The following is a 27,017-nucleotide window of genomic DNA, read 5'->3' on the forward strand; positions in this document are numbered from 1 at the left end:
TCCGCGTGCCCAGTCTAGCCTTCCAGCTGCTCGCGCGCCCACGAGGGCGCGGACGGGAGTCCCCGCTTGGGCTGCCTCCCGGCTGATGGGCTCCTGGCGTGGAGCGACCGCGGGGGCCACCCTCCCAAATCGTCCCAGTAGTAAGCGAGTGACTTTTTACAGTGAGGCCACACTTGGTACCTATTATCACGCTTACTCCTCCCCACAGCTCTGCCATGGGGGTTCCCACAAATGAATGACCTGCCCAAGGGCGCAGTGCCAGGGTTGGGGAAACTCCTGGTCGGCTTTCCAGGCGCCTCTTCAAGAGCTGCTAGGCAGAGCTCCTCGTCCAAATGTTGAGACTTCAGTGTCTTCCACTGAGAGGTGGAAATGCAATTGGGAGCATAACGGCCCCTTCTTCAAGGCTACTGATCATCCAGAGCAGACTCTCAGGTATGGCTCTCAGGATCATTCTTTACCTGCTCTAATCTTCCTTTCGAGAACCCTTAGTACTGCTCCTCCTGCTACACGTCCAGAGCTTCTGTCCCTCTGCTCTTCTGCCCCCTAAATCACTGTACATTTAGACCCCTTATGCCCTACCCCCGGTTCAGCCTGGAATGCTATTCTGCTTTTAATTCCAACCATTCTTAACAGTTTAGACAAATGCCATCTCCATTAATCTGTGCTGGAATGCTGCTTTCCACCCTCGGTCGTGGGTGTGCATCCAGGCTGCAATGCAACCCTCTGCGTGTTGGTATAGTCAGATGACGGCTGTCACCTCTGTAGTTAAAAGCAGGCCTTGTCTTACTCATAGGCGATGCCCTGAAGCATGAGCACTGCACATCACAGGTGCTCAATGAGTGTTTGCTGACCCCCGTGTGACAGTATTGTGGAAGTAGTACAGGGATGGTAGCAGCAGGCAAGGAAGCAAAAAACGGACACAGGATGCAGGCTTGGGGTGATGAGGGCCTGAACCAGGAAGGGATGGAGGTGGGAGAAGTAGAAAAGGAAAATGTGCTTGCTGTAAAGTGCCATATGCAGGTAAGGTAATGTTATCCGAAGATGACTAGTTGAGAATAATTCCAAAGCCTTTCAGGCCTGAGAAATGGATTAATTAGGACATTTCTGGACTCATTGTTCAGCATTGATGACATGTCTTTAAGGGACACTGACACAGTTGGCCAATTCCGGAGGAGTGACTAGGATAGTGATAAATACATTACATAATTGAAGAGGCTGGGGACATTTAACCTGCAAAAGAGAAGCATGGTCATGACTGTACGCAAAATTTGACAAACTGTCATATGAAAGAGGTCTGGATTAGACAACTTTCTTTTGTGTTGCTATGGAGGAAAGAACCCAATGGAGGGAAAATGCAGGGGGTGGATTTTTATTTCCTGTGGGAGTCTTTACAGAAGGGGATAATAATCGGAACAGGAATACTGAGTTTAGTGAAAGAAAGAAGGTCAAGATGAAGTTATGTGCATATTTGTTAACTTGAAAATATCTGACCCAGATGGTTGCCTTTCAGTACAAAATTTGTTGTCCTTACGGGCCACAAGAGGCATAAGACACCATCTGTATTTAGTATCATTTACCATATACTTTAGAATTATGTATATCTTATCTCCCCTACTAAATTGTAAGCTTGAGGGCATTCTTACTGAGTGCAATTTTCTGAATGCCTGCTTACATTCAAGGAAGTGAGTTGAGAATTAGAGACAAAACAGAAACTGAGTCTCTTGAGGCGTGCTATGGGAAGACAGACCTCCACAGTTTATGCCTTCCCATTATATGTCAAGTGTAAAGTAGTATAAAGCTAGAACAAGAAGAATGGGATAATTCTTCTATAGGTCATCAGCAAATTTCATAGATTTAACATGTAGCCAAGATTTTGTATCAGGATGATGGTGACAATGATTTCCACACCCTGGGAGCTTTCTGCCAATGTAGAGATGCTGGGATTGGGTTGGGACGGAGAGATAGGATAAGCAGGAAAGGAGTTTGCATACTCTTGCTCTAGACTGAGGACAAAATGTACGTAGATGCAGATCAGAATTCTGTGGAGGATGCTGAGTGGAGCAGGGCAGGAGTTCTAGGAAATGGAGGGGGTAGAGGTGTTGAGAAAGGAAACTCAAAGTAACTTGGCTAATTCAAAGAATCCCTCCCTCCAAAAAGACTTTATTGAGGGTACACTGAGTTCCACCTGGCTGGGCAATGGGAATACAGAAATGTGCCCATCACGTGCCCTTACGGTATGGTTAGAAGAATTTATGCCACACTCAAGAGTTTGGGCTTCTCTCATTGGTTAGGGGAGGAGCCATGGTGCATCAGGTTTTGTAAAGACTAGGAAGTTAGAAGTGAAAAGATGAAGCTATGAGAGTGGATGACATTTCCCAGAGAGACTGTAGGTGGATAAGAAGGAGACTGAGGGTAGAACCCTAGAGCACTAATCTCCAAAAGGTGGCAGCTATAGAAGCAGTGAAGACTTTGAGAAGAAGGAGGGTCAAGACAGGGTGAGGTGTTTTTCTTTTTTATAAGATTGATTTATTTATTTGAGAGAGAGATTGAGAGAGAGCACACATAGAGGGAGAGAGGGAGAGCCTTGAGCATAGAGCCTGACACGGGGCTTGATCCCCGGCCCTCGAGACAATGACCTGAGCTGAAACCAAGACTTGGACAATTAACTGACTGAGCCACCCAGGCACTCCAAGACAGGGTGAGGTTTTGGATCCCATGTGAGGAAATGGTCAGTGCCCAATGCTTGCATAAGTCCAGTAATGTCATGGCAACATCAGTCCATTGGGTTTGATCAGAGGGCAGTGTTAGTTGTTTAAGAAGAGAGAGACAGAAAAGAGTAAGAGTACTGAATATTTATTCATTGTGGGCATGTGGCACATAGTACATGCTTTACATTGCAGTTGAGAGGCAAATGAAAAGTAAGTAAGCAGAGTTAAGGGAATAGACCAGTATTTGAATCCATTGTTTGAAATGTGAGCCTGATCAAATAAAATTTGGAAGCTTACTGTTACAGTGATATAAAGACTGAGAACAGTTTCAATTCCATTTAGTTCCTGTGTTGCTAAATACAATGTTTCTATTCTTCAAGTATTCCAATTTCAGTCCCATTTACAATAAAAACATTGGCCTCTAGAACATGATAGCTTCTATTGCTTCCCAAATAACTCCACAGATGTCAACTGACAGTTTTCCAATAGTAGAAAGAACCAAGTACAGAAAAGTGAAATCTAACAATCTAGAATGAGAACAGGAAAGAATAGACAACCTAATAAAATTCTGAAATGCAGATTTTATTTTTTTAAGCAAGGAGGATTTTTATTAATTTCAAGTTGTAAACATATTGTAAAGCCAATCAAAATGGTTTTCAGGAAATAAGAGAAAAACAACCTATAAATTGCATCAACAACACACATATTAATTTTAATGATGTGACACAGAGGACTAATGTCTTTTAAATATATTTTTTCAAATTTTTATTTAAATTCCAGTTAACATGTAGTGTAATATTGGTTTCAGGAGTAGAATTTAGTGATTCATCACTTAAATATAATACCCAGTGCTTGTCAGAACAAGTACCCTCCTTAATACCCAACACCCATTTAGCACCCCCCCGAACACATCCCTCCATCAACACTCAGTTTGTTCTGTATAGTTAAGAGTCTCTTATGGTTTGTCCCCCCCTTTTTTTCCTCCTTCCCCTATGTTCATCTGTTTGTTTCTTAAATTCCACATGAGTGAAATCATATGGTACTTGTCTTTCTCTGACTTGTATCACTTAGCATCATACACTCTAGTTCCATCCGTTATTGCAAATGGCAAGATTTCATTCTTTCTGATGGCTGAGTAATATTCCATTGTGTGTGTGTGTGTGTGTGTGTGTGTGTGTGTGTGTATACACACCACGTCTTCTTTGTCCATTCATTAGTTGATGGACATTTGGGCTTTTTCCATATTTTGGCTATTGTGGATAGTGCTGCTATAAACATTGGGGTGCATGTGCCCCTTCGAATCACTATGTTTTCATCCTTTGGGTAAATACCTAGTAGTGCAATTGCTGGGTCATAGGGTAGTTCTATTTTTAGCTTTTTGAGGAAGCTCCATACTGTTTTCCATAGTGGCTATACCAGTTTGCAGTATAAGAGGGTTCCCCTTTATCTGCATCCTTGCCAACATGTGTTGTTTCCTGTTCTGTCAATTTGAGCCATTCTGACAGGTGTGAAATGATATCTTGTCGTGGTTTTGATTTCTTTTTCCCTGATGATGAGTGTTGTTGAGCATCTTTTCATGTGTCTGTCAGCCATCTGGATGTCTTCTTTGGAAAAATGTCTGTTCATGTCTTCTGCCCATTTCTTAACTGGATTATTTGGTTTGGGGGTGTTGAGTTTGTTCTTTCTTGATTTTGGATACTAATGCTTTATCAGATATGTCGTTTGCAAATAGCTTCTCCCATTCCATAGGCTGCCTTTTAGTTTTCTTTACTGTTTCCTTCACTGTGCAGAAGCTTTTTGTGTTGATGAAGTCCCGATAGCCCATTTTTGCTTTTGTATCCCCTGCCTCCAGGGATGTGTCTAGTAAGAAGTTGCAGGGGCACCTGGGTGGCTCAGTCAATTAAGCATCTGCCTTTGGCTCAGCTCATGATCTCAGGGTCCTGAGATCGAGCCCCACATCGGGCTCCCTGCTCACAGCAAACCTGCTTCTTGCTCTCTTCCCTGCTTATGCTCTCTCTTGCTACCCCCATTCAGATAGATAGATAGATAGATAAATAAATAAATAAATAAATAAATAAATAAAATCTTAAAAAAATAGTAAGAAGTTGCTTTGGCCCAGGTCAAAGAGATTGCTGCCTGTGTTCTCTAGGATTTCGATGTTTCCTCATTTAGGTCTTCCATTTTGGATTTATTTTTGTGTATGGTGTAAGAAAATGGTCCAGTTTTCCCAACACCATTTGTTGAAGAGATTGTCTTTTTTCCATTGGATATTCTTTCCTGCTTTGTTGAAGATTAGTTGACTATATAGTTGTAGGTCCATTTCTGGATTTTCTGTTCTGTTCCACTGATCTATATGTGGGTTTTTGTGCTAGTACCGTAGTGTCTCGATGACTACAGCTTTATCATATAGCTTGAAGTCTGGAATGGTCATGCATTTCAAGAGTGCTTTGGTGTTCGGGGTATTTTCTGGTTCCATACAAATTTTAGGATTGTTTTTTCTACTTTTGTGAAAAATGCTAGTGGTATTTTGAGAGGGATTGCATTAAATGTGTAGTTTGTGGGGCGCCTGGGTAGTGCAGTCGTTAAGCGTCTGCCTTCGGCTGAGGGCGTGATCCCGGCGTTCCAGGATCGAGTCCCACATCGGGCTCCTCCACTGGGAGCCTGCTCCTTCCTCTCCCACTCCCCTGCTGTGTTCCCTCTCTCGCTGGCTGTCTGTCAAATAAATAAATAAAATCTTTAAAAAAAATGTGTAGTTTGCTTTGGGTAGTATAGACTAAATGTCTTTTAATTTAAACAGCACTCTTAGAGGGATGCAAACCGTAGGAGAGTCTTAACTATAGAGAACAAACTGAGGGTTGATGGAAGGGAAGTGGGGATGGACTAAATGGGTGATGGGTATTAAGGAGGGCCCTTGTGTTGAGCACTTGCTGTTTATATATAAGTGATGAATCACTAAATTCTACTCCTGAAACCAGTATTACAGTCTCTTTTAGCTAACTAGAATTTAAATAAAACTTTGAAAAATATAAACAACACTTTTTCTTTTTTAAAGATTTTATTTATTTATTTGACCGAGAGAGAGATAGCCAGTGAGAGAGGGAACACAAGCAAGGGGAGTGGGAAAGGAAGAAGCAGGCTCCCAGCAGAGGAGCCTGATGTGGGGCTCGATCCCAGAACGCCAGGACCACGCCCTGAGCCGAAGGCAGATGCCCAACGACTGAGCCACCCAGGCGCCCCTATAAACAGCACTCTTAAAAGGAAATGATTAGAAGTTGTGCAGCTTAAAGTCTGCAGCCAAGTTAAAGTCTTGGGCACTGATTCAATCAGACTGCTACTTATTTTTACATTTATGTAGGTAAACTAATTGTGAAAAGCTCTAGTAAACTAGATACGGATGAAATGGATAAACTTGGTGTAGCACAAAACTAGAATATTTGAGAGGATCAAGATCAACTTTGTCTAAAACACAAGCTTTTTCCCAATCTTTAATGATGTCTTAGTCCTTAATGATGAAATTTCGTAGTCTTTTTTTTTTCCCACCCCCTGAAATTTCTTAGTCCTTAATGCTAACTTTTTTTTTTTTAAAGATTTTTATTTATTCGACAGAGATACAGACAGCCAGCAAGAGAGGGAACACAAGCAGGGGGAGTGGGAGAGGAAGAAGCAGACTCATAGCGGAGGAGCCTGACGTGGGGCTCGATCCCATAACGCCGGGATCACGCCCTGAGCCGAAGGCAGGCGCTTAACCGCTGTGCCACCCAGGCGCCCCCTTAATGCTAACTTTTTAAAAGTTATGTCAGACATATGAAAAAATGTTCAACATCACTATCAGAGAAATACAAATAAAAACCACAATGGTACCACCTCACACCAGCCAGAATGGCTAAAATTAACAACTCAGGAAACAACAGATGTTGACAAGGATGTGGAGAAAGGGGAACCCTCTTACACTGTTGGTGGGAATGCTCACTGGTGTGGCCACTCAGGAAAACGGTATGGAGGTTCTTTAAAAGTTAAAAATAGAGCTACTTTGGGGCACCTAGGTAGCTCAGTTGGTTAAGTGTCTGCCTTTGGCTCAGGTCATGATCCCAGGGTCCTGGGATCCAGCCCCGCATTGGGCTCCCTGTTCAGCCAGGAGTAGGCTTCTCCCTCTCCCTCTGCCACTCCCCCTGCTTGTGCTCTCTCACTCTGTGTCAAATACATAAATAAAATCTTAAAAAAAAAAAAATAGAGCTACCCTATGACTAAGCAATTGCACTACTAGGTATTTATCCAAAGGATACAAACATAGTGTTGCAAGGAGGCACATACATCCCAATGTTTATAGCAGCAGTGTCCACTGTAGCTAAAATACAGGAAGAGCCCAGATGTCCATGGACAGATGAATGGATAAAGAAGATGTGGTACATATACACAATGGAATACTACTTAGCCATCAAAAAGGAATGAAATCTTGCCATTTGCAACATAGAGGGAACTAGAACGTATTATGCGAAGTGAAATCAGTCAGAGAAAGACAAACACCAATATGATTTCACTCGTGAAATTTAAGAAACAAAACAGATGAACATCGGCAAGGGAAGGAAAAATAAAGTAAGGTGAAAATAGGGAGGCAAACCATAAGAGATGCTGAATTCTAGGTAACAAACAGGGTTGCTGGAGGGTGGTGGGTGGGGGTAAGGGATAATTGAGTGATGGGCATTAAGGAGGGCACCTGATGTAATGAACAGTGAATGTTATATGCAACTGATGAATAACTAAATTCTACCCCTGATGTTAACTTGAATTTAAATAAATTAAAAAAAGTTATGTCAGGTAAAAATTATATTCAGAACTCACATGTAGGAATCACTGGTTCACAAAATAAGATTTGGAAAATTAGCTTAAAATTATGAGGCATAACTTTTAGGGGAAAATTAAAGTAAAATACATGGTAAGGATAAAATCAGGTTTTATGATTAAAACGATTTTAAGGCACTTTAGGAGCAGTAGTGTAATAATACTAGTATCACATGCAAACTTGTAGCATCTTTAGAAAATCTTTTGATTTCTTTTCCTTTCAGATTTTGAGGCATTTAAAATTTGGGTAGGTACATTTAAACTTAACATATGTGTTACTACAAATATTTTAAATAATGTTAAGTACTTTTCTGTATAAAGCTTAATTGAGGCAGTATCTTATTGTGCCTAAGGTTCTCAACTGCCTGAGGTCAAAGACTGGTGCCATCACTTACCTGCAGCATGATCTTGGGCAATTTATTTAACCTCTAGTTCTTATCTTTCCTCAATTTAAAAATGGAGGTACAATATACTTCAGTTAGTTGTCGTGAGGAACAATGATGGATATAAACCCACTCAGAGGGGCGCCTGGGTGGCGCAGCAGTTAAGCGTCTGCCTTCGGCTCAGGGCATGATCCCAGTGCTCTGGGATCAAGCCCCACGTCAGGCTCCTCCGCTGTGAGCCTGCTTCTTCCTCTCCCACTCCCCCTGCTTGTGTTCCCTCTCTCGCTAGCTGTCTCTATCTCTGTCAAATAAATAAATAAAATCTTAAAAAAAAATAAAAAAAAAATAAAAAAATAAACCCACTCAGAACGGTGCCTGGTAGAGGGTTAACACTGCATATGTGTTTGCTGTTTTCATCATTCAATGAGATGATGAGCTAAGGGAAAAATAATTTCTCAAAAACTCAGCAGGTAACAGGGGTAGAAATAATTCAGGGCTATTAGTAATATAGGCTGTCCCTTTAATTGATATTTACTAGCAAATTTTACACTATATATTTCTCAGAGCAAGTTTCCAACCAAATTTTTAAAAAAAGCTTTATTGAAGTATAATCAACATACAACATCTCACATATTGAAATGTACAACTGGAACAGGTGCCTGGTAGCTCCCCGTGATCCTGTAATGGCTAGTACTCTGCGCTGTGAAACAAAATGTACAATTTGAAAAGTCCTGACATGTGTATCCAAATCATATTCTCACTACAATCAAGATAGAGAACACATCCACTACCCACAGATTTCTGTGTGCCAGTTTGTACTCCCTCCTTTCTCTCCTCTAGGCAACCACTGATCTGCCTTCTGTCACTACACATTAATAAACTATTATGTTTCATTAGCAGATGGTGGTTATGTATTAAATATTTGACGCAAGGTAGAGAAAAAAATCAAAGAACATAGGAAGGTAGTTAACCACAAAGAAGTTTTTAAAGGTGAAGGTAATTTAGAGTATTTCTGTGAAGCAATTAAAAAAATAAGTTACCAATTGGGGCGCCTGGGTGGCACAGCGGTTAAGCGCCTGCCTTCGGCTCAGGGCGTGATCCCGGCGTTATGGGATCGAGCCCCACATCAGGCTCCTCCTCTAGGAGCCTGTTTCTTCCTCTCCCACTCCCCCTGCTTGTGTTCCCTCTCTCACTGGCTATCTCTGTTAAATAAATAAATAAAATCTTTAAAAAAAAAAAAAGTTACCAATGAAAGCCTGATGGGATGCCTGGGTGGCTCAGTCAGTTAAGCGTCCTACCTTTCAGCTCAGGTCATGATCTCAGGGTTGTGAGACTGAGCCCTGCATCAGGCTCCACAGTGGAGCCTGCTTAAGATTCTCTCCCCCTCCCTTTACCCCTCCCCACCCTCCCACCCCCACTCGCACTCTGTCTCTAAAAAATAAAATACAAAAAAAAAAAGCTTGAGAAAATTTATTTCACTGATAAAGAGTTGACTTGTGATACTATCTAGTAGCTGATGGTGTTACTTGTCAGTAAAGATGTCTCTTTATGTGGCTTTCATATTTTTACATTTCATTCAGTAACTTAGTCAACAAGGGTTGACTGGTTGTTTATCTGCATCAGGGACTGGAAGGGGCACTTGTGGCAGGGAGATGACGCAGACCTGTGCTATCCAACACATTAGCCACTAGCCACATATGGCTACTTATTTATTTATTAATTTTTAAAGATTTTATTTTTTTATTTTTATTTTTTTAAAGATTTTATTTATGTATTTGACAGAGATAGAGACAGCCAGCGAGAAAGGGAACACAAGCAGGGGGAGTGGGAGAGGAAGAAGCAGGCTCACAGCAGAGGAGCCTGATGTGGGACTTGATCCCAGGACTCCGGGATCACGCCCTGAGCCGAAGGCAGACGCGTAACCGCTGTGCCACCCAGGCGCCCCTAAAGATTTTATTTTTAAGCAATCTCTACACCCAACGTGCGTCTTGAACTCACAACCCTGAGATCAACAGTCACGCACTCCACTGATTGAGCCAGCCAGGCACCCCAACATTTGGCTATTTAAACCCCAACATTTGGCTATTTAAACTTAAAAATTCAGTTCAGTTGCACTAGCTACATTTTAAAGTTTCAAGATTCCTACACATGGCTAGTGACCACTGTATTAGACGGTGCAGATACAGAAATTTCTATCACTGCTGAAAGTTCTATTGGACAGAGTTGATTAAGAAGATTATTGATGTACATTATCTACAATGGAGATGGGGAAGGTCTAAACTGAAGCAATAGTAATCAAATGTTGAGGAGCGATCTCCCATGCTACTTAATGTACTGCAGAGTGAAGACAGGGGGATTCATTTAGGATGTCTTCTAGGTTTCTCCCTAGGTAAATGGGTAAATGGTAGAACCATTCACCAACAAAATATAGAAGAAGCAGGATTTGGGAAAGAGGATGAAATCAGATTTGTACTTGGTGAGAGGTAACCTTTGCAAAGGCCAGTGGTCTCAGAAGCTTTTGGGTCTCAGAATGTGATTTGTGGGGAGTCTGGGTAGAGATAGTGTTCCAAAAAAGGAATAATGGCCATGGGTAGGGGCCATGAACTTTGGCAAGGGGTCTCAGAGAAAGCAGGCTGCATGATGCATGAAATGGTCATAGCCTAGCATCAGAGCCTAAGAAGTCCTGGCATGTAGGGTAAGGTTTTCAAACATGAGTGGGTCATGAAATCAGTGGCATAGGTCTCCACCAGCATTAAAAAAAAAAGCATAGAAAATATGAATATGCTTTGCATGTAATTTGAGTAAAGATCTTTTCCGGACACTTTTGTTATTTTACACAAATATACGTACATTGGGTTACAAAGTACAACACGTTTTTGGGTTGTGGTCCAATTAGTTTGAATGTCACTGATTTATAAAATGAGTACCACAGACTATAAGCTACATGCAAACTGGAACAAGTGTCTTTTTCCTCATTACCTAAAATCCTGGCACACAGTAGACACTTAGTGAAGACAGAATGCATGAAGGAATAAATCAACAGGCCAGAGAAGTAAGGGGAAACCCAGGACAAGGGTGACTCAGAAGCTAAAGAAGGATGAGAGAGAATAAATAACCCAGTATCAGATGTCAGTGATTTGGTGATATTCAGAGCATGGGTGATGACCTTATGTCTGCAATTTCTGTGGACTGACAGAAGCAGAGACTAGACTGCAGAAGTAAATGGGAGAGGAGTGGAGAGGAGACATTTGTTTTGTATTGATGATGTGAAAGCTGAATATGTGTTTGGAAGAGATACAGGAAAGGCATGCTCTAGAACTAATGATTCCATTCACAGACATAGGTGGTGATTTAAATTAGAATTAAAAAAAAACTTTTGAGTTGAAATGTCGCCTTTTTTAAAAAAAATTATTTATTTGTCAGAAAGAGCACAAGCAGGTAGAGCAACAGGCACAGCAGGCAGAGCAACAGGCAGAGCAGGCAGAGGGAGAAGCAGACTCCTCACTGAGCAAGGAGTCTGATGTGGAACTTGATCCCAGGACCCTGGGATCATGATCTGAGCCAAAGGCAGATGTTTAACCAACTGAGCCATCCCGGTGTCCCTAGAATTAAATTTTACAATGCTGTTCCTTAATAATCCTAGCTCTATTTCAAGCGCTTCATGGCCACATGTGGCTAGTGACTACCATATTGCTCAGAGCTGACACACAACATTTCTATCACTGCAGTAAGTCTATTGGAGAGTGCTGTTCTAGAAAAAAGTTTTAATTTATCATGTCTGTGCTGGCCTCCATAGAACAAGCCAGTGTACACTGCTCCCAAACTCCTCCCACTTGAAACATTATCCAAATCCGGGAAAACAAACAAACCAACCTGCTGGGGAAATTACAATCAATAAATGATATTTCATTTGGTCTCAGTGAGAGCTAACTCTAGGAAAGGCCAGTGGAGATATCAGGGAGGCTAGTGAACTTCAGGATGTGATCTAGGAGTAGTCTGGGCATTACATGTTTTCATGATGGGATCATACCCAATGCAACAAAAATATGTGACAACTAGAAGAAGCTCACCACTGCTAATGACTGAATGCACAGGGAAAAGGAGCTGTAGGACACAGTATAAGGATAACAGGTATTGCAGTAATGCTGGATAAAAAAGACTGGGAGAATTCAGGCTAGGTTAGTCAGAAGATGGTGGGTAAAATGGGAGTCATTACAGTGAAATTCCAGTTTTAAAAAAAGTTACTAGCAGGGAACAAATAAATACACTGTTTCTGATTTCTGTATGGAATTTTCCTGGCTACCTTAGTATCCTACCTTAGAAAGGAATGTGAGAGGGGCGCCTGGGTGGCTCAGATGTTAAGGGTCTGCTTTTGGCTCAGGTCATGAACCCAGGGTCCTGGGATCTAGCCTGGTATGGAGCCCCCTGCAGGGGCGGGGGGACGAGGACACGACGACACCGACACACCTGGCTGCTTCTCCCTCTCCCTCTACTGTTCCCCCTGCTTGTGCTCTCTTGCTCTGTCAAATAAATAAATAAAATCTTAAAAAAAAAAAAAAAAAGGAATGTGAGAGAAGACAGGTATCCACAAGTTCCGTCTACTTAGATGCTTTAACTCAGTTTCCCCCTGACTTACTGGAGAAGTCACTTACAGAATTTTAAAAATAAAATTTCCAACTTTGTGGGAAAACATCTTTTTTAAATCACTTATTTTACTTATTTTTATTTTTTAAAAGATTTTATCTATTTGAGAGCGAGAGCGAGAGCGCCGGAGCAGGGAGGAGGGAGAAGCAGGCTCCCGTTGAGCAGGGAGCCCACGGGGTGGGGGGAGCGGGGACTGGACCCACAGGACTTGAGCCAAAAGTAGACACTTAACCGACTGAGCCGCCCAGGAGCCCCTTAAATCACTTTTAAAGGGATATATCTGGCTCTATTACTCGATTTTTTTTTGTTTTTTTGTATATGGTTATTCATGCGGCGAGGGAATGAAGGGAGGAAATCCAAAGGGAAGAAAGAATATTCACTCCATTTGCCTTCTCCACCTCAGGTCCCTGAGGTGGCTCTAAGTTAGGTCTTTTGCAAAAACAAAACTCGAATCCTCAAGTCTTCCCCTTAAGCCTCGCCTGGCAATACCTAAACGTGACCACCGGGTCGTTCAGGTCAGGTCCTTTCATTGACCTACAAGGCACTATAACAAACTCCTCGCGGGCTTTGAAGCATCGAGTTCAGGTGGCCTGGGGTTGTAACTGGTGGAAACCCCACGGGGGTTCCTCACCGGGGAAACCACGTTCTTTGGGAGACAGCCCGGCTCGGGGAGGGGCTGGCGAGGCGTCGCGCCCGGATGCCGTGATGGCGCCGGCCGGAGGCCCCGAGGAGACACATTTACCTATCAGAGCTGTCCGTTTAGCCATCGTTACTAAGGACATCGCTGACTTCCCGGAGTGATCAGTTACTTCTGGAAAACGACCTTAGTCCTAACTGCGGAGTACGCTCGTCCCAACACTCGAGCCGACACACTGCCTCGGCGGCGGAAGCCAACAGGTTCACTTCAGGCACCGCCTCCGACTCCCCGGGCGAGGCCGGAAGTGACTCTCCGGCAGCCTGCGCCGCCGCGCGTAACGCAAGATGGCCGCACTCCCTCCGAAACGATTGTCCAATCTTAGTTTTATTTCTACCACTTCCCTATCCACCAGGGACTCTCGACTTCCATCACCGGTCCAGTTTCTCTCAGCATAACACGCTCATGTTTCAATTTCATTCAGCTGGGGTGGAGGATGGGCTGGAGGCAATGTACGGCGGCGACCATGAGCACCGTACAGCACCACTTTGTACGGAAACCAAAGGCCGGGCGGGGACTAGGTACTGGGGAATCCAGATGTGGCCCCGCTGACCAGAGAGCGTGTGGGGTGGGGCGAAAGAGCAGGAGGGCGGTGTTAGCCGATGATGTACTTCCGCTTCCTCTCGGCCCAGTCGCATTTGGTTGGACGGGCTTGTTGCGGGGAGGGAGGGGGAAGATTGTTTGCAGTGGAGGAGCTCAGTGTACGGGAAGGTAAACTGAGGTAAGGTTCTGTGTCGGGGGAGGCTGGAGGGTTTGGGCCTGGCTGTGTAGGAAGACTGGGGGCAGGGTCTTCGGGATCGTGGAAGAGTGGGGTTGGAGGCGGGAGGCTCAGACTGTCCGCAGGTTTGGAGAGAGAGGTGGGGCGGGGCTGGGGGTTACTAGGTGAATTGCAAAGCCCCGGTCGGGGGTGGGGTGGAGTAGGGGCGGGCGGAAGAAAAGGGAGGGTGGAGAGAGGGTAGGACCTCGGAGGGAGGTCTGGAAAGCGCTGCTCGGGGAGGGGCTGGGACGCGGGAGGTGTCGGACCTAAGTCCTTGAGGGCTGAGGAAAGTAGTTGCGGCAGGGTCTGCTCAGAATATGGGAGTATGGAAGGACGAGAGTGGAGTTCTTGGGAGGCTGAGGGTTTGGAAGGGGCTGGTGGCCCAAGTATGTCCTGATGCTTCCCATGTACTTGGCCTTTGTTTCCCCTGCAGCTCCCCAGAGACTGTCATCCCGCAGCCTCGGTTCGGGCCCAGCCTTCTCTCTCCAGCTGCCACCACAGCCTGGAGGCGCCTGCCTCCGCCCTCCCGAATGGTGCTACTCCTCGCAGGCCTCGGCCGAGGATCCAAACCCCCTTTGCCCCCTGCCTCGGAGCGGTTGCTCCGGGTCTCTCCTGGTGGACTCCCCGTGACGGGCAGGGAAGAACTTTTCCACAGACAAGGCTATAGCTCCAGGAACCCCTCCGACGACTTGAATCTTGGCCTCTAACCCAGAGTGAGGTTATTCCTCTGTCCCCTTTTCCACCCGCTGAGAAGAGAAACCCTTCTTCTTGCTACCCAGAGCCCAGGAAGCCCCAAGCTGGGGCCCTGGTCCCAGCATGTCAGTCCTCTCTTGTGCGTAGGGCTGTGCCCTCTCCCCATTAGCATGGCTGAATTCAGGCCGGTTCCGGGGGGGCGGGAGACCCCGCAGGGGGAGCTTCGGTCTGAGGTTGTAGAGGATGAAGTCCCTCGGAGCCCAGTCGCAGAGGAGCCTGGGAGAGGCGGAAGCAGCAGCAGTGAGGCCAAATTGTCTCCAAGAGAGGAGGAAGAACTGGATCCTCGAATACAGGTGAGAAGACTAAGGGGAAAGAGAGACAGGGAGCCCAGATTCCAGTTTTCCTGAAGAGCTGTCAGATAAATGAAGCGTTAGACTTACTCTCTCTCCAGTGGACTGGGGCAGGAAAGGAAAACAAGCTTGTCAGCAAATCATTGCAGGATGGTGTGACAAGTGCTGAAAGAGCTGTGTGTGATGCCAGTGCAGAAAAAGGCCTGCCTGAGTGCCTGGGGTGTGTTCCTGAAGGCTTCACTGACAAAGTGAAGCAACAAATGGGCCTCATGTAGGTCAGTGCAGAGTAGAATTGTTGTTCTCCTTTCCAAATAAGTAAAGGGGCTATTGGCTCAGAGATGCAATGTGTAGGAGGTGATTTTGAGCTGGGGAGGCAGTTTTGAATCTTTCCTTCTCTCCTCTTCTCATCAGTGCCTCCCAGGGACGTTCACATCTGTAAAGGGTGAGACATGTCATGTCTTACAATGGTTCAACAGATTGAGGCCTATACGGAAATCTGATGTGTTTAGAGGGTTGTGTCAGCCATGGTCAGTCCTTAATAATATACATTCCCGGTTCTGAGGATGCTGGTTATATCCAATGAACGAAAAAGCTGATTTATTACCTTGGAGTATTTACAGGCTAGTAGTTGTTAGGATGGGCACATCTTTGAAGGAGACCTCGAAGTGGTGGGTGAGTAGGACAGGCACCCTGTGGATGCAATGCATGGGCAGCCAAGGTGCAACTGTAGTGTTTCCAGGCATTGACTGGGAAAGCTACTTGGGCAGGTGAGGGCAGGAAGTTCTTGTGTGTTGGGGTCTGAGTCTGCTGTAAGGTCTGGCAGCCTCTCCAAGATTTTGATGTGGAGGTGACTCACACCTCTGTAGGTGAGCAAGAGCATCTCAGGGCTTGCATTCCTGGGCTTCTCTGCCCACAGACCTTTGTTAGATTGTTCTGTGAGTCAAGAAGAAATCAAGTCTGATCCTAGTATCCTCCTGCCCTCTTGGTGGGGGTTCCCTGGACGTTGGGGCAGGGAAACTGTGGCCGTGCTTATATTGGAGCTATGGTGAGCCCTTCGTTTACTGGTCTGAGTCAATAATTTATTGCTTCCATGTCTCATGGATGTTGCGTTGAAAACAGCTCAGTTTCTCCTGCTAATTCTACAGATTTGTCTTCTACTGAGGAAGTAAGTTGTAGTGAAAAATGCGTTGGGCTGAGATTGAAGCAACCTCCAGCCTCATGATACATGATTTTCATGCAAGTTATGTAATCTCTGAGCCTTACCTTCTTCATCTATAAAGTGAGGGGTTGGTCTAGCTGGTGTGCACAACTCGTCGCTTTGCTCTGACATAGTCCTGATTCTTTCTGTCACAACTCTTCTGCTTGTCTCTTGGTGAAAGTTTGTAGGCAGTACTTTGGGAAAGGGACCCCTGTCTGTTGTGTGGGGAGGAGGGCTGTGTGGTACACTTCATACATCTCCTTCCAACGTTCCTTGCTCTGCTCCAGGGGAGAATACTGTGGGTGGTTTCTTTGCTTAGCCTCTGCTGCTCCTATGTGTTTTTCCAGTGCCCACACAGGCAAAGGCCGCAGTGTGAAGAGTCACTCTCATGTTGTGCTGTTCAATAAAGTAGCTGTTAGCCGCATGTGGCTACTCAAGTAAAATCAATTAAAATTAAATAAAAAATAAAAATGCAGTTCTCCAGCTGCTGTTGGTATTGCAGAAGTAGAACATTTCCATCATCAGAGTTCTATTGGGTGAGCTCTGTGAGGGTCGGAGAGTGCCAAGCAGGTGTAAGATTTGCCTTGAATCCGGGGAGCTTGTGGTGTTATTGGAGCGAGAGGGGCAGGCATAGTCTCTCTTGCTAGACTGGGAGGCACCTTGTGGAACGGTGCGGTTATGTAGGGAGGGAAGGTCTTGTTGTAGAGGCCTCCGCCTTTGATGGCACACTCGTGGCTGGGCCAGGGCTCTGCCCTTAGCAGGGTCTTTGCATCTTCTTGCCATGTGGGAGAGGTAGCCTGATCGGTGGGGCGCCTCTCACAGAGAAAGCTGGTAGCATCCAACCCTTCTGCGTTTGGAAGAGATTGGGGCATGTGTCATCTGAGCTCCCTCTTGGTGTTGACAGTGCACAAGACCGTGTTATTGCGGTAACTGTGTTTCAGTGCTTTCAATGGATTCTCAGTGTATTTAGTGGGTCTCCACCAATAGATCTGTCATGATCCACCAGTGGGTTTTAAAAACACCCTCTCCTGAGCCATGCCCAGGCATGTGAATTCTGGTCTCAGTGGGGTGAGAATGGATCTAACATGCAGCCTACACATCTCTACTGAGCCAGGGGTATCCCAAAGGCTAGGGAATTTGTTCAGATATTTTCTGGAACTCCCAGAAATGGTTGCTCTTAAGGCAAGGCTCTTACTCATGTGGGAAATAGGTTATTTTGGCAGGCTTGTGTCCCTGTTGTCTGATGGGATGCCTCTGGAAGTTGGAAGGAAGCCAGCTGGAGGCCAGCTCTAGGCCTGCCTGGAGTGTGCTGTCCCCAGGGAAGGCCAGTGGCTTAGTCTCCATGTCTTCACCTCAGCATAGTTCTCTGAGGCCTGCAGGCTGGTCCTCAGCTTTCTGGGAGGGTCCCAGTGGAGGGAAGAAATGAAGGAGGGTGCTGCTAGCATGGGCCTGGGTCTCCTCCCCTGTGACTTTCTCAGTTCCCTTCGTGATGGGTGCATTCGTCCTCAGGTGAGTGGGTAGAGTCACTTACCACCTGCGTAGACTCTTCAGAGTGACTTTGCAACCTCTTCATCCTCATCCAAAATGTCAATTTAGCTCTCACAGGACAGTCATATTTCCTATTTCTCAGTCCTTGGGCCATGCATCACCCTGGCCCTGCATCACCATGGGCTTATGTGTCTTCATGGCCTGCACAAGGTGGGCAGCAGCATTGGCCGACTGAGCACCCCTTCCTTTGACTCAGTGGCCTGGCATCTTCGGAATGCGCCCCATGTGCCCGGGGAAGGTCACCCTCCCTGCTGGTTGCGGGCTCACCGATGGGTGATGCGTGCTGACTCAGACTTCATCGTGTTCAAATTCCGTTTCAGCCAGGTGCCAGGAGTCCCTGGTGGAGCAGGCCAAATGGAACATGTTGCCAACTTCCCAAAACAGAGCCGTGAGTGCTCATTGGCTTCCCGCTCAGCCTTGCCTTGGGTCTGTGCCTGCCTGGTTGTCCACCCTGCCCTCTAGCCTATTCTGTTCCCCAGTCTCCTGGTCCTGTTAGAAAGAGCTTTGCGACTGAGTGGTGGGCCTCATCATCATAAGATTTTAGTCGCTGGAAGTGCTGTGTGGGCACAAGTTCCCTTACAGAAGGATGTGCCCGCTCCTGCTCTTTGCCGATAACCGGAGCCCTTCACATCCTTTTTCCAGTGGGGATGGTTTATGTGGAGCCAATCACTCCTGTGATGATCTTGTTAGGATCTGGGAGCACGTTAGGCCATGGGACTGAGCGGGATTCAGTCTTGGACCTTAGTTTGCCCATGGGAATGTTGCAGGATGGCCTTTACTGCCCTTTTCTTCTCTAGAATCCGTTTATTGCCTCCTGAGGCATGCACGTTCTTTTCCTACCAGGACTGTGGTTTTTCCAGGTGATTGTACTACTGTCTTCTCTGAGGCATCCATCCAAGAATGTCCTTAGTCCTAGGATGGTGGTCATAATAGTGGGAAAGCCAGATTCCTCAGCAGGTCCCAGATCCAGTTTAAATTCTGCCCCAATTCCCCACTTCATTGTTTCTTATCTAGCAAATTTGAATGAGTTGAGAAAGAATGTTCTTGCAGGAGCTGCTAGAAGCACTGTTAGCTCCTCTCCCAGATAGTCTGAAACCCACCGTGGGCCTAATCAAGCTAGAGAAGACTAAGATCACAGTGGGAGAGGTTGCCTCTCATCCCGACAGGAATTGCCTTTTTTGAGGGTCCTTGGGGAGATTCCATCGACTGAAGGGGATGTCCTGGGCAGGAAGGCTCTGTGGCACTCAGAGCTCTGTGTGTTGGGTGGTGCTGGCTCTGCCCCTGGGCCTCTTCTGGGGTCCTTTGAGCCATATCAGCTGCTTATGGTTCCACAGTGTTCTCTTGTGATCTTACAATCACTGGGTTGTGTGATTAATGTGCCCCAGCTTCTAGACCCACAGTGTCCAGTGTGGAAGCCATGTTCCGCGGGCCAAGTTGAGATATGCCCTAAGCGTCAAATGCACAAGGATGTCAAAGGCATAGGCTAAAAGGAATGTAACAATGTTTTATAACTTATGTTGATAACATGTTAAAATTACAGTATTTTGGATATATTGGGTTAAATGGAATGTATTAATGTTAATAATGTTTCCTTTTGCATTTTTTTTAAATGGTTGCCAGAAAACTAAAAATTCAATGTGAGGCTCACATATTTTTGTTGGACTGTTCTGCTCTGTAAAGTTTAGAACCAAATTTATGGCCTTCTTTGAGACAGGGTCTGCGTTGTTGTAGGTGTTCATATTTCCATATCCTTGTTCCTGGTTCTGTTACATGTTTCTTCCTTTCACTGTAATTTGGGCATATAATTTGGTTTCCTGGATTCTTATTTGCTGACTCAAACCTTTTAGGGCTTGAGGAAAGGCATAGAAATAAAAAGACTAAAAGAGGATCATATGCTGGGTTGTCGGAAGGGCCAGATGAGGTGTGTGGGAGCCAGTGATGGCAGCATCACTCACTGGCAAATGCAGGTTATGTCTGGGTTCATGGGCAGCAGGCAGACATGGGCTGGGTTCCATTGCCTTGTCCAGGGGCTGCCAGGCTCCTGGGGGAGGATCCCATAGCTGAGTGTCAGGTATTTCACTGGCCATTGCTCCTCCTCGCGAGTGTCCTTGGCATGGTGGGCTCAGGACTTCTCCCTGAGGGTCTCCCTCCCTGCCACAGAATCTGTTGTGAGGACCTGGGGTCTCTGTCAGCCCACTGCCAAAGCAGGCCTAGAAGCCTCTTGAGCCATGTGATCTTCCTAATCTTGACCTTAATTGTCTATCAGACCCTCATGATTCTGCATCCTGCGTTTGTCTGGTATCTGCCCTGTCCTCTCCCACCTGGAATACTGCAGACAGTCTCCACTGTCATCTCCTGGCCCTTGTAAACTTCCCTCATATTGCTCAGATCTGCCTTCCTAAACCACAGACCAGGTAGTACCACGCTCTGAGGGGCTTCCCCTGCCATTGGGAAAAGTGGTATCCATCCTCTTTGCCCCAGCTTTGCTGGCTTCTCACCTGACAAGCTGCCTGCCCTGGGCATCTGCTCTCCTAATTCTTGGCCCCTCCCCGTCACTGGTGCTTTTCTATGTATCCATCAAGGCCCAGCCTGGGAGCAAGTACTCTGAGCGCCCTGCCCTGGCCTTCCCTGCCCAGGCAGGTGACCCTGCTGCCCCCACCATGCCCACCTCTTACAGCTGCTTACACTGCCGAGGGCCTGTTGCTTACTTACTGGGCCGTGAGCTGCCACTGCTTTATTTCCTGAATTCTGGGGTCTCATGATGCTGAGCTGTGATGCGTATGTAGTAAACGTGTGATGTGTGAGTAGCCTAGGGCTAGTGATCTCTGTCGGGAACACTCCGAGGAGACTTCTGGCTGGAGTGCGAAGAGAAGGTGGCACGATCTGATGGAGAGAGGGCAGGCTTGCTGCCACTTTGCTGTGGGCATATGTGTGTTCCATTTTCTGAATGTTGATTTTCTCACTGTTAAAATAGCGGTTTAATGATCTGATGCAGAGTGGGAGTTGGCGAGGATGGCAGGAGACTATGTTACTAGGTGTCCTTCGAGGAGCCATTCCACAGAGCCTCCTGTATCTCTTCCCTTCTCTAGTTGGGTGGACTTACCCTCCTTGCACGGCACTTCCCTCCACGTGGTTCACACGTGGCTACTTGCCACTCCTCTAACTGTTTGCCCCTCTCTGGCAGGAAGAGCTAGAGCATCTGAACCAGGCCAGTGAGGAGATCAACCAGGTGGAGCTGCAGCTGGATGTGAGTGTTGCTCCTTTTCCTCACACCCTTGGGCTGGTCTTGGAGGTGTCGCCTTCTCTCCCCATTCAGTATGGTGGCAGGGGAAGGGGCATGTATGAAAAACAGGAGGGGTGGGACCCACACATATTCCTTCCCTCTGCCCATGTCGCTATCCCTTTGCCAGGAGGCCAGGACCACCTATCGGAGGATCCTTCAGGAGTCAGCAAGGAAGCTCAACACGCAGGGCTCCCACCTGGGGAGCTGCATCGAGAAGGCCCGGCCTTACTATGAGGCTCGGCGGCTTGCTAAGGAGGTATGGCCAGCTGACGTGCATTCCAGAACGGCCGCACGCAGAGCCTGGCCCTGGACTCGTCTGTTTCTGTGTGGACTGTGAGGCAGAACACTTCCTCATTTCTTTTTTCTTTATGTCGCTTCTCTTTGCTTCATGTCTCTTTTCTTTATTCATCCCTCCATTCCTTTACCTTTTTCCTTCCCCTTCTTTTTTTTTTTTTAAACACAAAAACTGTGGGTTCATTATTGTAAGACTGTAATGTAACCGTAACTATAAAACAAGAAGAAAACCAAAATCACCCCAAATCCTACCATCTGCATGTTTCATGTTTTTTGTACCTAGGATTTGTTTTAGTCAAGTATGGTAAGGTGACACACACACAGAGACAGCTGCCTTGAAAGGAGAGTTTATTACTTAAAATTTCCAAGAAGAAAGGGCATGCCACACTACATAGGGGACAGAAGGCACGAGAGGAAAGCTTTGCTCAGAGCCTTTATTGTGCTTATAATGGGAAGGAATGGGTAAGGCAGGGTAGACAACATTGAGCAAATTCAGAATTAGATAGCTTTTTTAAAAATTTTATTTTATTAATTTATTTTTTTAATAATAATATTTTTTTATTATGTTAGTCACCATACAGTACATCCCTGGTTTTTGATGTAAAGTTCCATGATTCATTAGTTGCGTATATCACCCAGTGCACCATGCAATATGTGCCCTCTTTACTACCCATCACCAGCCTATCCCATCCCCCCCCAAGCCCTCAGTTTGTTTCTCAGAGTCCATAGTCTCTCATGCTTCATTCCCCCTTCTGATTACCACCCCCTTTCTTTATCCCTTTCTTCCCCTACCGATCTTCCTAGTTCTTATGTTCCATAGATGAGAGAAACCATATGATAATTGAATTAGATAGCTTGAATAACTGTGGGCTCTGGGCTGTAGGGGTGGTCTCTCTGTTTTGGTACCTGGCCCTGGGGTAATGTAGGGCAGGGGAAGTATTGTCGTGGTGTGTGAGAGTTAGATAAAGGGGGTGGTGGGATTTGGGTTGGTTGGTTTGCATTTGGGAAGTGTGTTCATAGAGGAGTTTACTATTTTTAGGACTTAGCTAACCCTAGGAGGGCCACAGGACCTCCAAGATGTCAAAGCATCATAAAATATAGAAAGTAAAAAACATAATACAGCACAGATAACCCCTTAATTTTTTTTAATATATATTTTGCCAAAATGAGATGACATGGTATGTGCTATTTTTATTCCTTTATTTTACTTATGTTATGACATGGTTCCATGTCAATAAATATACATCCGTACTGTCATTTTTAAAAACTCCCTAATATTTCCTTGTATTTAGTGAGTTCCCTGAACTGAAAACTTAGGTTTGTTTCCATTGTTTTGCTTGGTAAGCATGGCTGTGATGACTGTCTCTGAGCCCTTGTCTTCCTTCCTTCAGCTTACCTGCTGGACCGGTTGATGAAATCAGGGGTGTACTTTCTGTAGGACTTGGTCTGTGTTCCTAACCACCTTGCAACTAAAGTGGTGGGGATTTTTCTTTGTTCTCCGTAGGGCAAAAGGCCAGTGGCCTTTGTAAGTGCTGACTTCACACACTCACCCTCTAGTGGCAGTATCATTTTCCAATCTTTGTTTCTACATTTATTTCTTTTAAGTCATATCCTTACAAAATATTCTTTACAGAATGTTATTGTTTTGGCACTTATCCTCCATGCAGTTTGGGAAAGGAAGCTGACATTGCGCTGGGCCTTCCTCCTTCTCTTGTCCTCATCCTCTTAAGATGGGTCTCCATGGGTGGACGGGGGTCCCTGGGGCTTCCCATGCTGATGGCCTTCTCTTCCCAGGCCCAGCAAGAGACCCAGAAGGCAGCGCTGCGGTACGAGCGGGCCGTGAGCATGCACAATGCTGCCCGGGAGATGGTGTTTGTGGCCGAGCAGGGTGTCATGGCTGACAAGAACCGGCTAGACCCCACGTGGCAGGAGATGCTCAACCACGCCACCTGCAAGGTGAGCCAGGCGGTGCCAGCAGGTCTCAGTTTCGGCTACTTCCTTTGCTCTCCTTTCATCCCGTTGCCCTCCTTCATCCTTTCCCTCTTCGCCACTCCAGCCTTTCCTCAGCTTTGATTCTGTTTCAGGCAAAAACCTCGTCCTTGCTCTCTGCCCTGTTTGGGCTTAGCTAGCCCAGACTTACCTTTTGAAGTGTAATTTGTGTGTCATTTCTAAGCTACTCAGAGGAGAGCGGGGAGTGCAAGGATCCCTGCGTCAGCTCCAGTCTTCACCTTGCAAAGATGTTAGTCCATTGGGGTTGTTGCAGCAAGAGAGCATAGACTGGATGCCTTAAGCGATAGTTTATTTCTTACAGTTCTGCAGGCTAGGCAGTCCAAGCTCGGGTGCGGGCGGATTTGGTATCAGGTGAGGGCCTGCTTCCTGGTTCTTAGACAGCTGGCGGTCTTTTCCCTGTGGTGAAAAGCTTTCACTGAGGTGGAAGGGGTGAGTGGGAGCTCTCCAGGACCTCTTTTATGGGGGCGCTCATCCTATTTAGACTACTCCCCCCCACGTAACCTGAGCACCTCTCAGAGCGCCCACATCCAATGCCATCACCTTAGGGGTTAGGATTTCAACAGAGGAAATTGGGGGGGGGATACAAACATTGAGTCTCTAGCAGCAAATGCCAGCTCCTGAAGGATGGTCATGTCTCGAGAGGCAAAAGCATGGGTCCTCAGTGGGTGATGTACGCCTTCTGCCCCGTCTGGGCAGGTGAATGAAGCAGAGGAGGAACGGCTTCGTGGCGAGCGGGAGCATCAGCGGGTGACTCGGCTGTGCCAGCAGGCTGAAGCTCGGGTCCAGGCCCTGCAGAAGACGCTCCGGCGGGCCATTGGCAAGAGCCGCCCCTACTTTGAGCTCAAGGCCCAGTTCAGCCAGATTCTGGAGGTAGGGGAGGAGTGGGAGAGGGAGACGGTATGTGAACAGGCAGGAAGGGGGCAGGCATGGGGAGTGAGGGCAGTTAGAGGGGATGCCAGTGCCTCTCTGGGCCATCTGCCAGAGCAGTGGGGTGGGACAGGTGTGGTACATGTGCTGAGAATGACCCCCAGGAGTGGGAGTTGAGCTTGGGGAATAGGTGCTGGCAGAGAACGGAGTCAAAAGGAGGTAAATGAGAAAAAGTGAGAATCCGGAAACCGGGGAGAATGGGGATAAGGAACTGGCCAGACAGGGAAGGGAACAGTAGGGAGAGGAGGAGTGGGTGGGAATGAAGACCTGGGGGGAAGGTCTTAGAAGGTCAGGCTTAGGTGAGGAGCAGGGCAGGTTGTGGGGGAAGAGGAATCCAAAGAGGAGGAGTGAAGGGGGCTGGGCTGGGCTGGGTGGGGTGGAGCACTGCAGGTTTGTGTTGGGTGGTCTGGGAACGGAGGCCCCGTGCAGGGTGCTGGTGGGGCTGGAGGGACTCCGCTCCAGGAGCCATGGAGAGTTGCCTGCTGGATCACTTCACTCTGTTCCTCCTCCTGCAGGAGCACAAGGCCAAGGTGACGGAGCTGGAGCAGCAGGTGGCCCAGGCCAAGACTCGCTATTCAGTTGCCCTGCGCAACCTGGAGCAGATCAGCGAGCAGATTCATGCACGGCGCCGGGGCCAGCCACCTCATGCCCCAGGCCAGCGGCGCTCCTCCCCCGTGGGCGCAGAGGCTGGGCCTGATGGTGGGGAGGATGGGGACAGTGGGATCATCGAGGGGGCTGAAGGCGGGGGCCTGGAGGAGGGCAGTAGCCTGGGGCCTGGCCCTGCCCCCGACACAGACACGCTTAGCCTGCTGAGCCTGCGCACCGTGGCCTCGGACCTGCAGAAGTGTGACTCCGTGGAGCACCTGCGGGGCCTCTCAGACCACACCAGTCTGGATGGCCAGGAGCTGGGCTCCCGGAGCGGGGGCCGTGGGGGCCGCCACCAGCGCAGCATCAGCCTGTAGTCCGTGCTCAGGGTGGCTTACCTCTTACCACCACTGGCCCATGGAGGGCCAGACGGGCTCCAAGCTCCCTCTCCTCAGGTCCTTGCTTCCCTTGGAGAGGTCAGGTTGGCCCTTGTCTCTGGTGGATTTCTCCCCGTCCCTGCCCTCCCAGCTCCCTCCTTGCAGGTGGCAGCTCTTTTTGCCTTACCCCTTCGGAAGGCTTTTCTCTGGCTCTCACATTTGCCCTCTCCCTGCTAGCTCCTCTTGGTCTGATGCCCTTTGCTGCCCCCTTTCTGCTTTCCTTCCATCTGTCTGGCTTTCCCCTCAGGGAACTTGGTCTAGAAGGCACAGGGAAGCCCATCAGAGAAGGTGGGTGTGGGACCCGAGTCCTGGCATCATGGCCCCTTAGCTTGAGGAAGTAGGAGTCCCTTCCACCTCCCCATCTCCCGAGGGCGTCTAGGGATGCTACAGAGCTCCTCCGGCAGCCCTGTGCCCTAAGCCTCTGTCAGCCTGGCCATATGGAACCCGTAAAATGCACTGTCGGACTGTGTGCCTCTGGAAAACACTACCGATCCCTACAGTGCTCCCTCCTCATGACCTAAGCCACTTTGCTGTGTGTGCCACAAAGCAGGACTTGAAGGGTACCAGTGTCAGAGAAGATGAAACCCAACCCTGCTGTCAACACAGAGGACACCACCCACTCCAGATAGGCTCCCACGTGCATGGTGTTTTCCCCAGCTGGGCTGGGCCGTTAACATTGCTAAGGTGCTAGTGGGTCTCTGAAAGGACCCATGTTGGGAGATGGACAAGTGATGAGGTCCTGATGGTTGAGGCCCTTGCCGTTCCTGCTGCAGAGTTGGGTTTACTTTTTCTGGGTAGAGGATGTTAGCTGAATCTCAGCACCCTCCTGCAGGGTGGAGTTAGGGAACTTGGTGCTCAGTTGCTCTCCCTCTCTCTTTCCCAAACCAAACAATACCTACTCCAGGATCCCTTGGGGGAAATGCTCAGGTTTGGCTGCAGAGCCTTCTCTGATGCAGGGAGGGGTTGCGCTGGGGTGAGGGGACCCGCCTTTCATGGGGAGCAGCTCTGGGTGTTTGGTGGTGCTCCAGGCTACGTGGGGGGGAAGGTGGGGAAGCCACTCGAGATCTGGGTGCCTTGGGAGAACCGGTCCTTCCTCCTTTCCCACCCGAAGAGGTCTGAGAGCTGGAACCTGGGCAGGACAGCTTGTGCCTAGGCCTTTGTGCTGCTGCCATCAGCTGGGAGGAGTGGGCTTTCATGTGGAGGGTGTCTCCCTGTGCTAAGGTGGTCACTATGAGAACCGCTGGGTTTGAGGTGGCCATGGGTGGAGGGAACAAAGGGAGGGAGGACGTGGGCATGTGTGTGCATGTGCTGGGGGAGTGTGTGTGTGTGAGAGAGAGTGTGAGTGTGAGAGAAAGAAAGAAAAGGGTATGCCCCTGATTTTATTTAAATAAAATAGTTTATGTAACAGTAATGTTTGCTGTCCCTGTCGGCGGGGGAGGGGGGAGGAAGAGAAGGGCAGAGTGTGTGTGTGTGGGGGGCTCTTTTGATGGTGGAGACAGGGCAGGGGAGATGCCCCCTCCTCCCACCTGCCAGGCAAGGAGGGGTCTGCAGGCTGGAGAGGACATTGTCAGCCACTGGTGGTCCAGAAAAGATGAGGGTGCTAATCCTGTATGTGTCTGGACATGAGCATAGAGGAAGGGGAGGGACAAAAGTAGGGTTGTAAGAGA

General features: G+C 47.5%; 1 protein-coding gene across 2 annotated transcripts; it reads left to right on the forward strand.

Moving 5' to 3' along the window:
* The first annotated feature begins 39 nt into the window (after window positions 1-39).
* SH3BP5L (SH3 binding domain protein 5 like) lies at window positions 40-26,757 on the forward strand. Of its 2 annotated transcripts, none has more exons than XM_045779037.2 (7): window positions 40-432; window positions 14,459-15,071; window positions 20,999-21,061; window positions 21,225-21,353; window positions 23,186-23,347; window positions 24,098-24,271; window positions 24,844-26,757. In XM_045779037.2, the coding sequence occupies exons 2-7, from the start codon at window positions 14,889-14,891 to the stop codon at window positions 25,288-25,290; spliced, it is 1,158 nt and encodes a 385-aa protein (XP_045634993.1). In that variant the 5' UTR covers window positions 40-432; window positions 14,459-14,888; the 3' UTR covers window positions 25,291-26,757. The 2 variants fall into 2 exon arrangements, with proteins under 2 accessions (XP_045634993.1, XP_045634994.1); XM_045779038.2 differs by lacking the exon at window positions 40-432 and adding an exon at window positions 13,845-13,989.
* Window positions 26,758-27,017: the final 260 nt, after the last annotated feature.

This window comes from Ursus americanus, chromosome 5 (genome assembly GCF_024610735.1).
Source record: "Ursus americanus isolate L20-20 chromosome 5, mUrsAme1.1.p, whole genome shotgun sequence".
In the NCBI taxonomy this organism is placed as follows: Eukaryota; Metazoa; Chordata; class Mammalia; order Carnivora; family Ursidae; genus Ursus; species Ursus americanus.

Coding starts and splice junctions, on each gene's coding strand:
- SH3BP5L (XM_045779037.2), top strand. CDS start 14,889: ATGGCTGAATTCAGGCCGGTTCCGGGGGGGCGGGAGACCCCGCAGGGG. Junction 15,072..20,998: donor AACTGGATCCTCGAATACAG/GTGAGAAGACTA, acceptor CCTCTCTGGCAG/GAAGAGCTAGAGCATCTGAA. Junction 21,062..21,224: donor AGGTGGAGCTGCAGCTGGAT/GTGAGTGTTGCT, acceptor TCCCTTTGCCAG/GAGGCCAGGACCACCTATCG.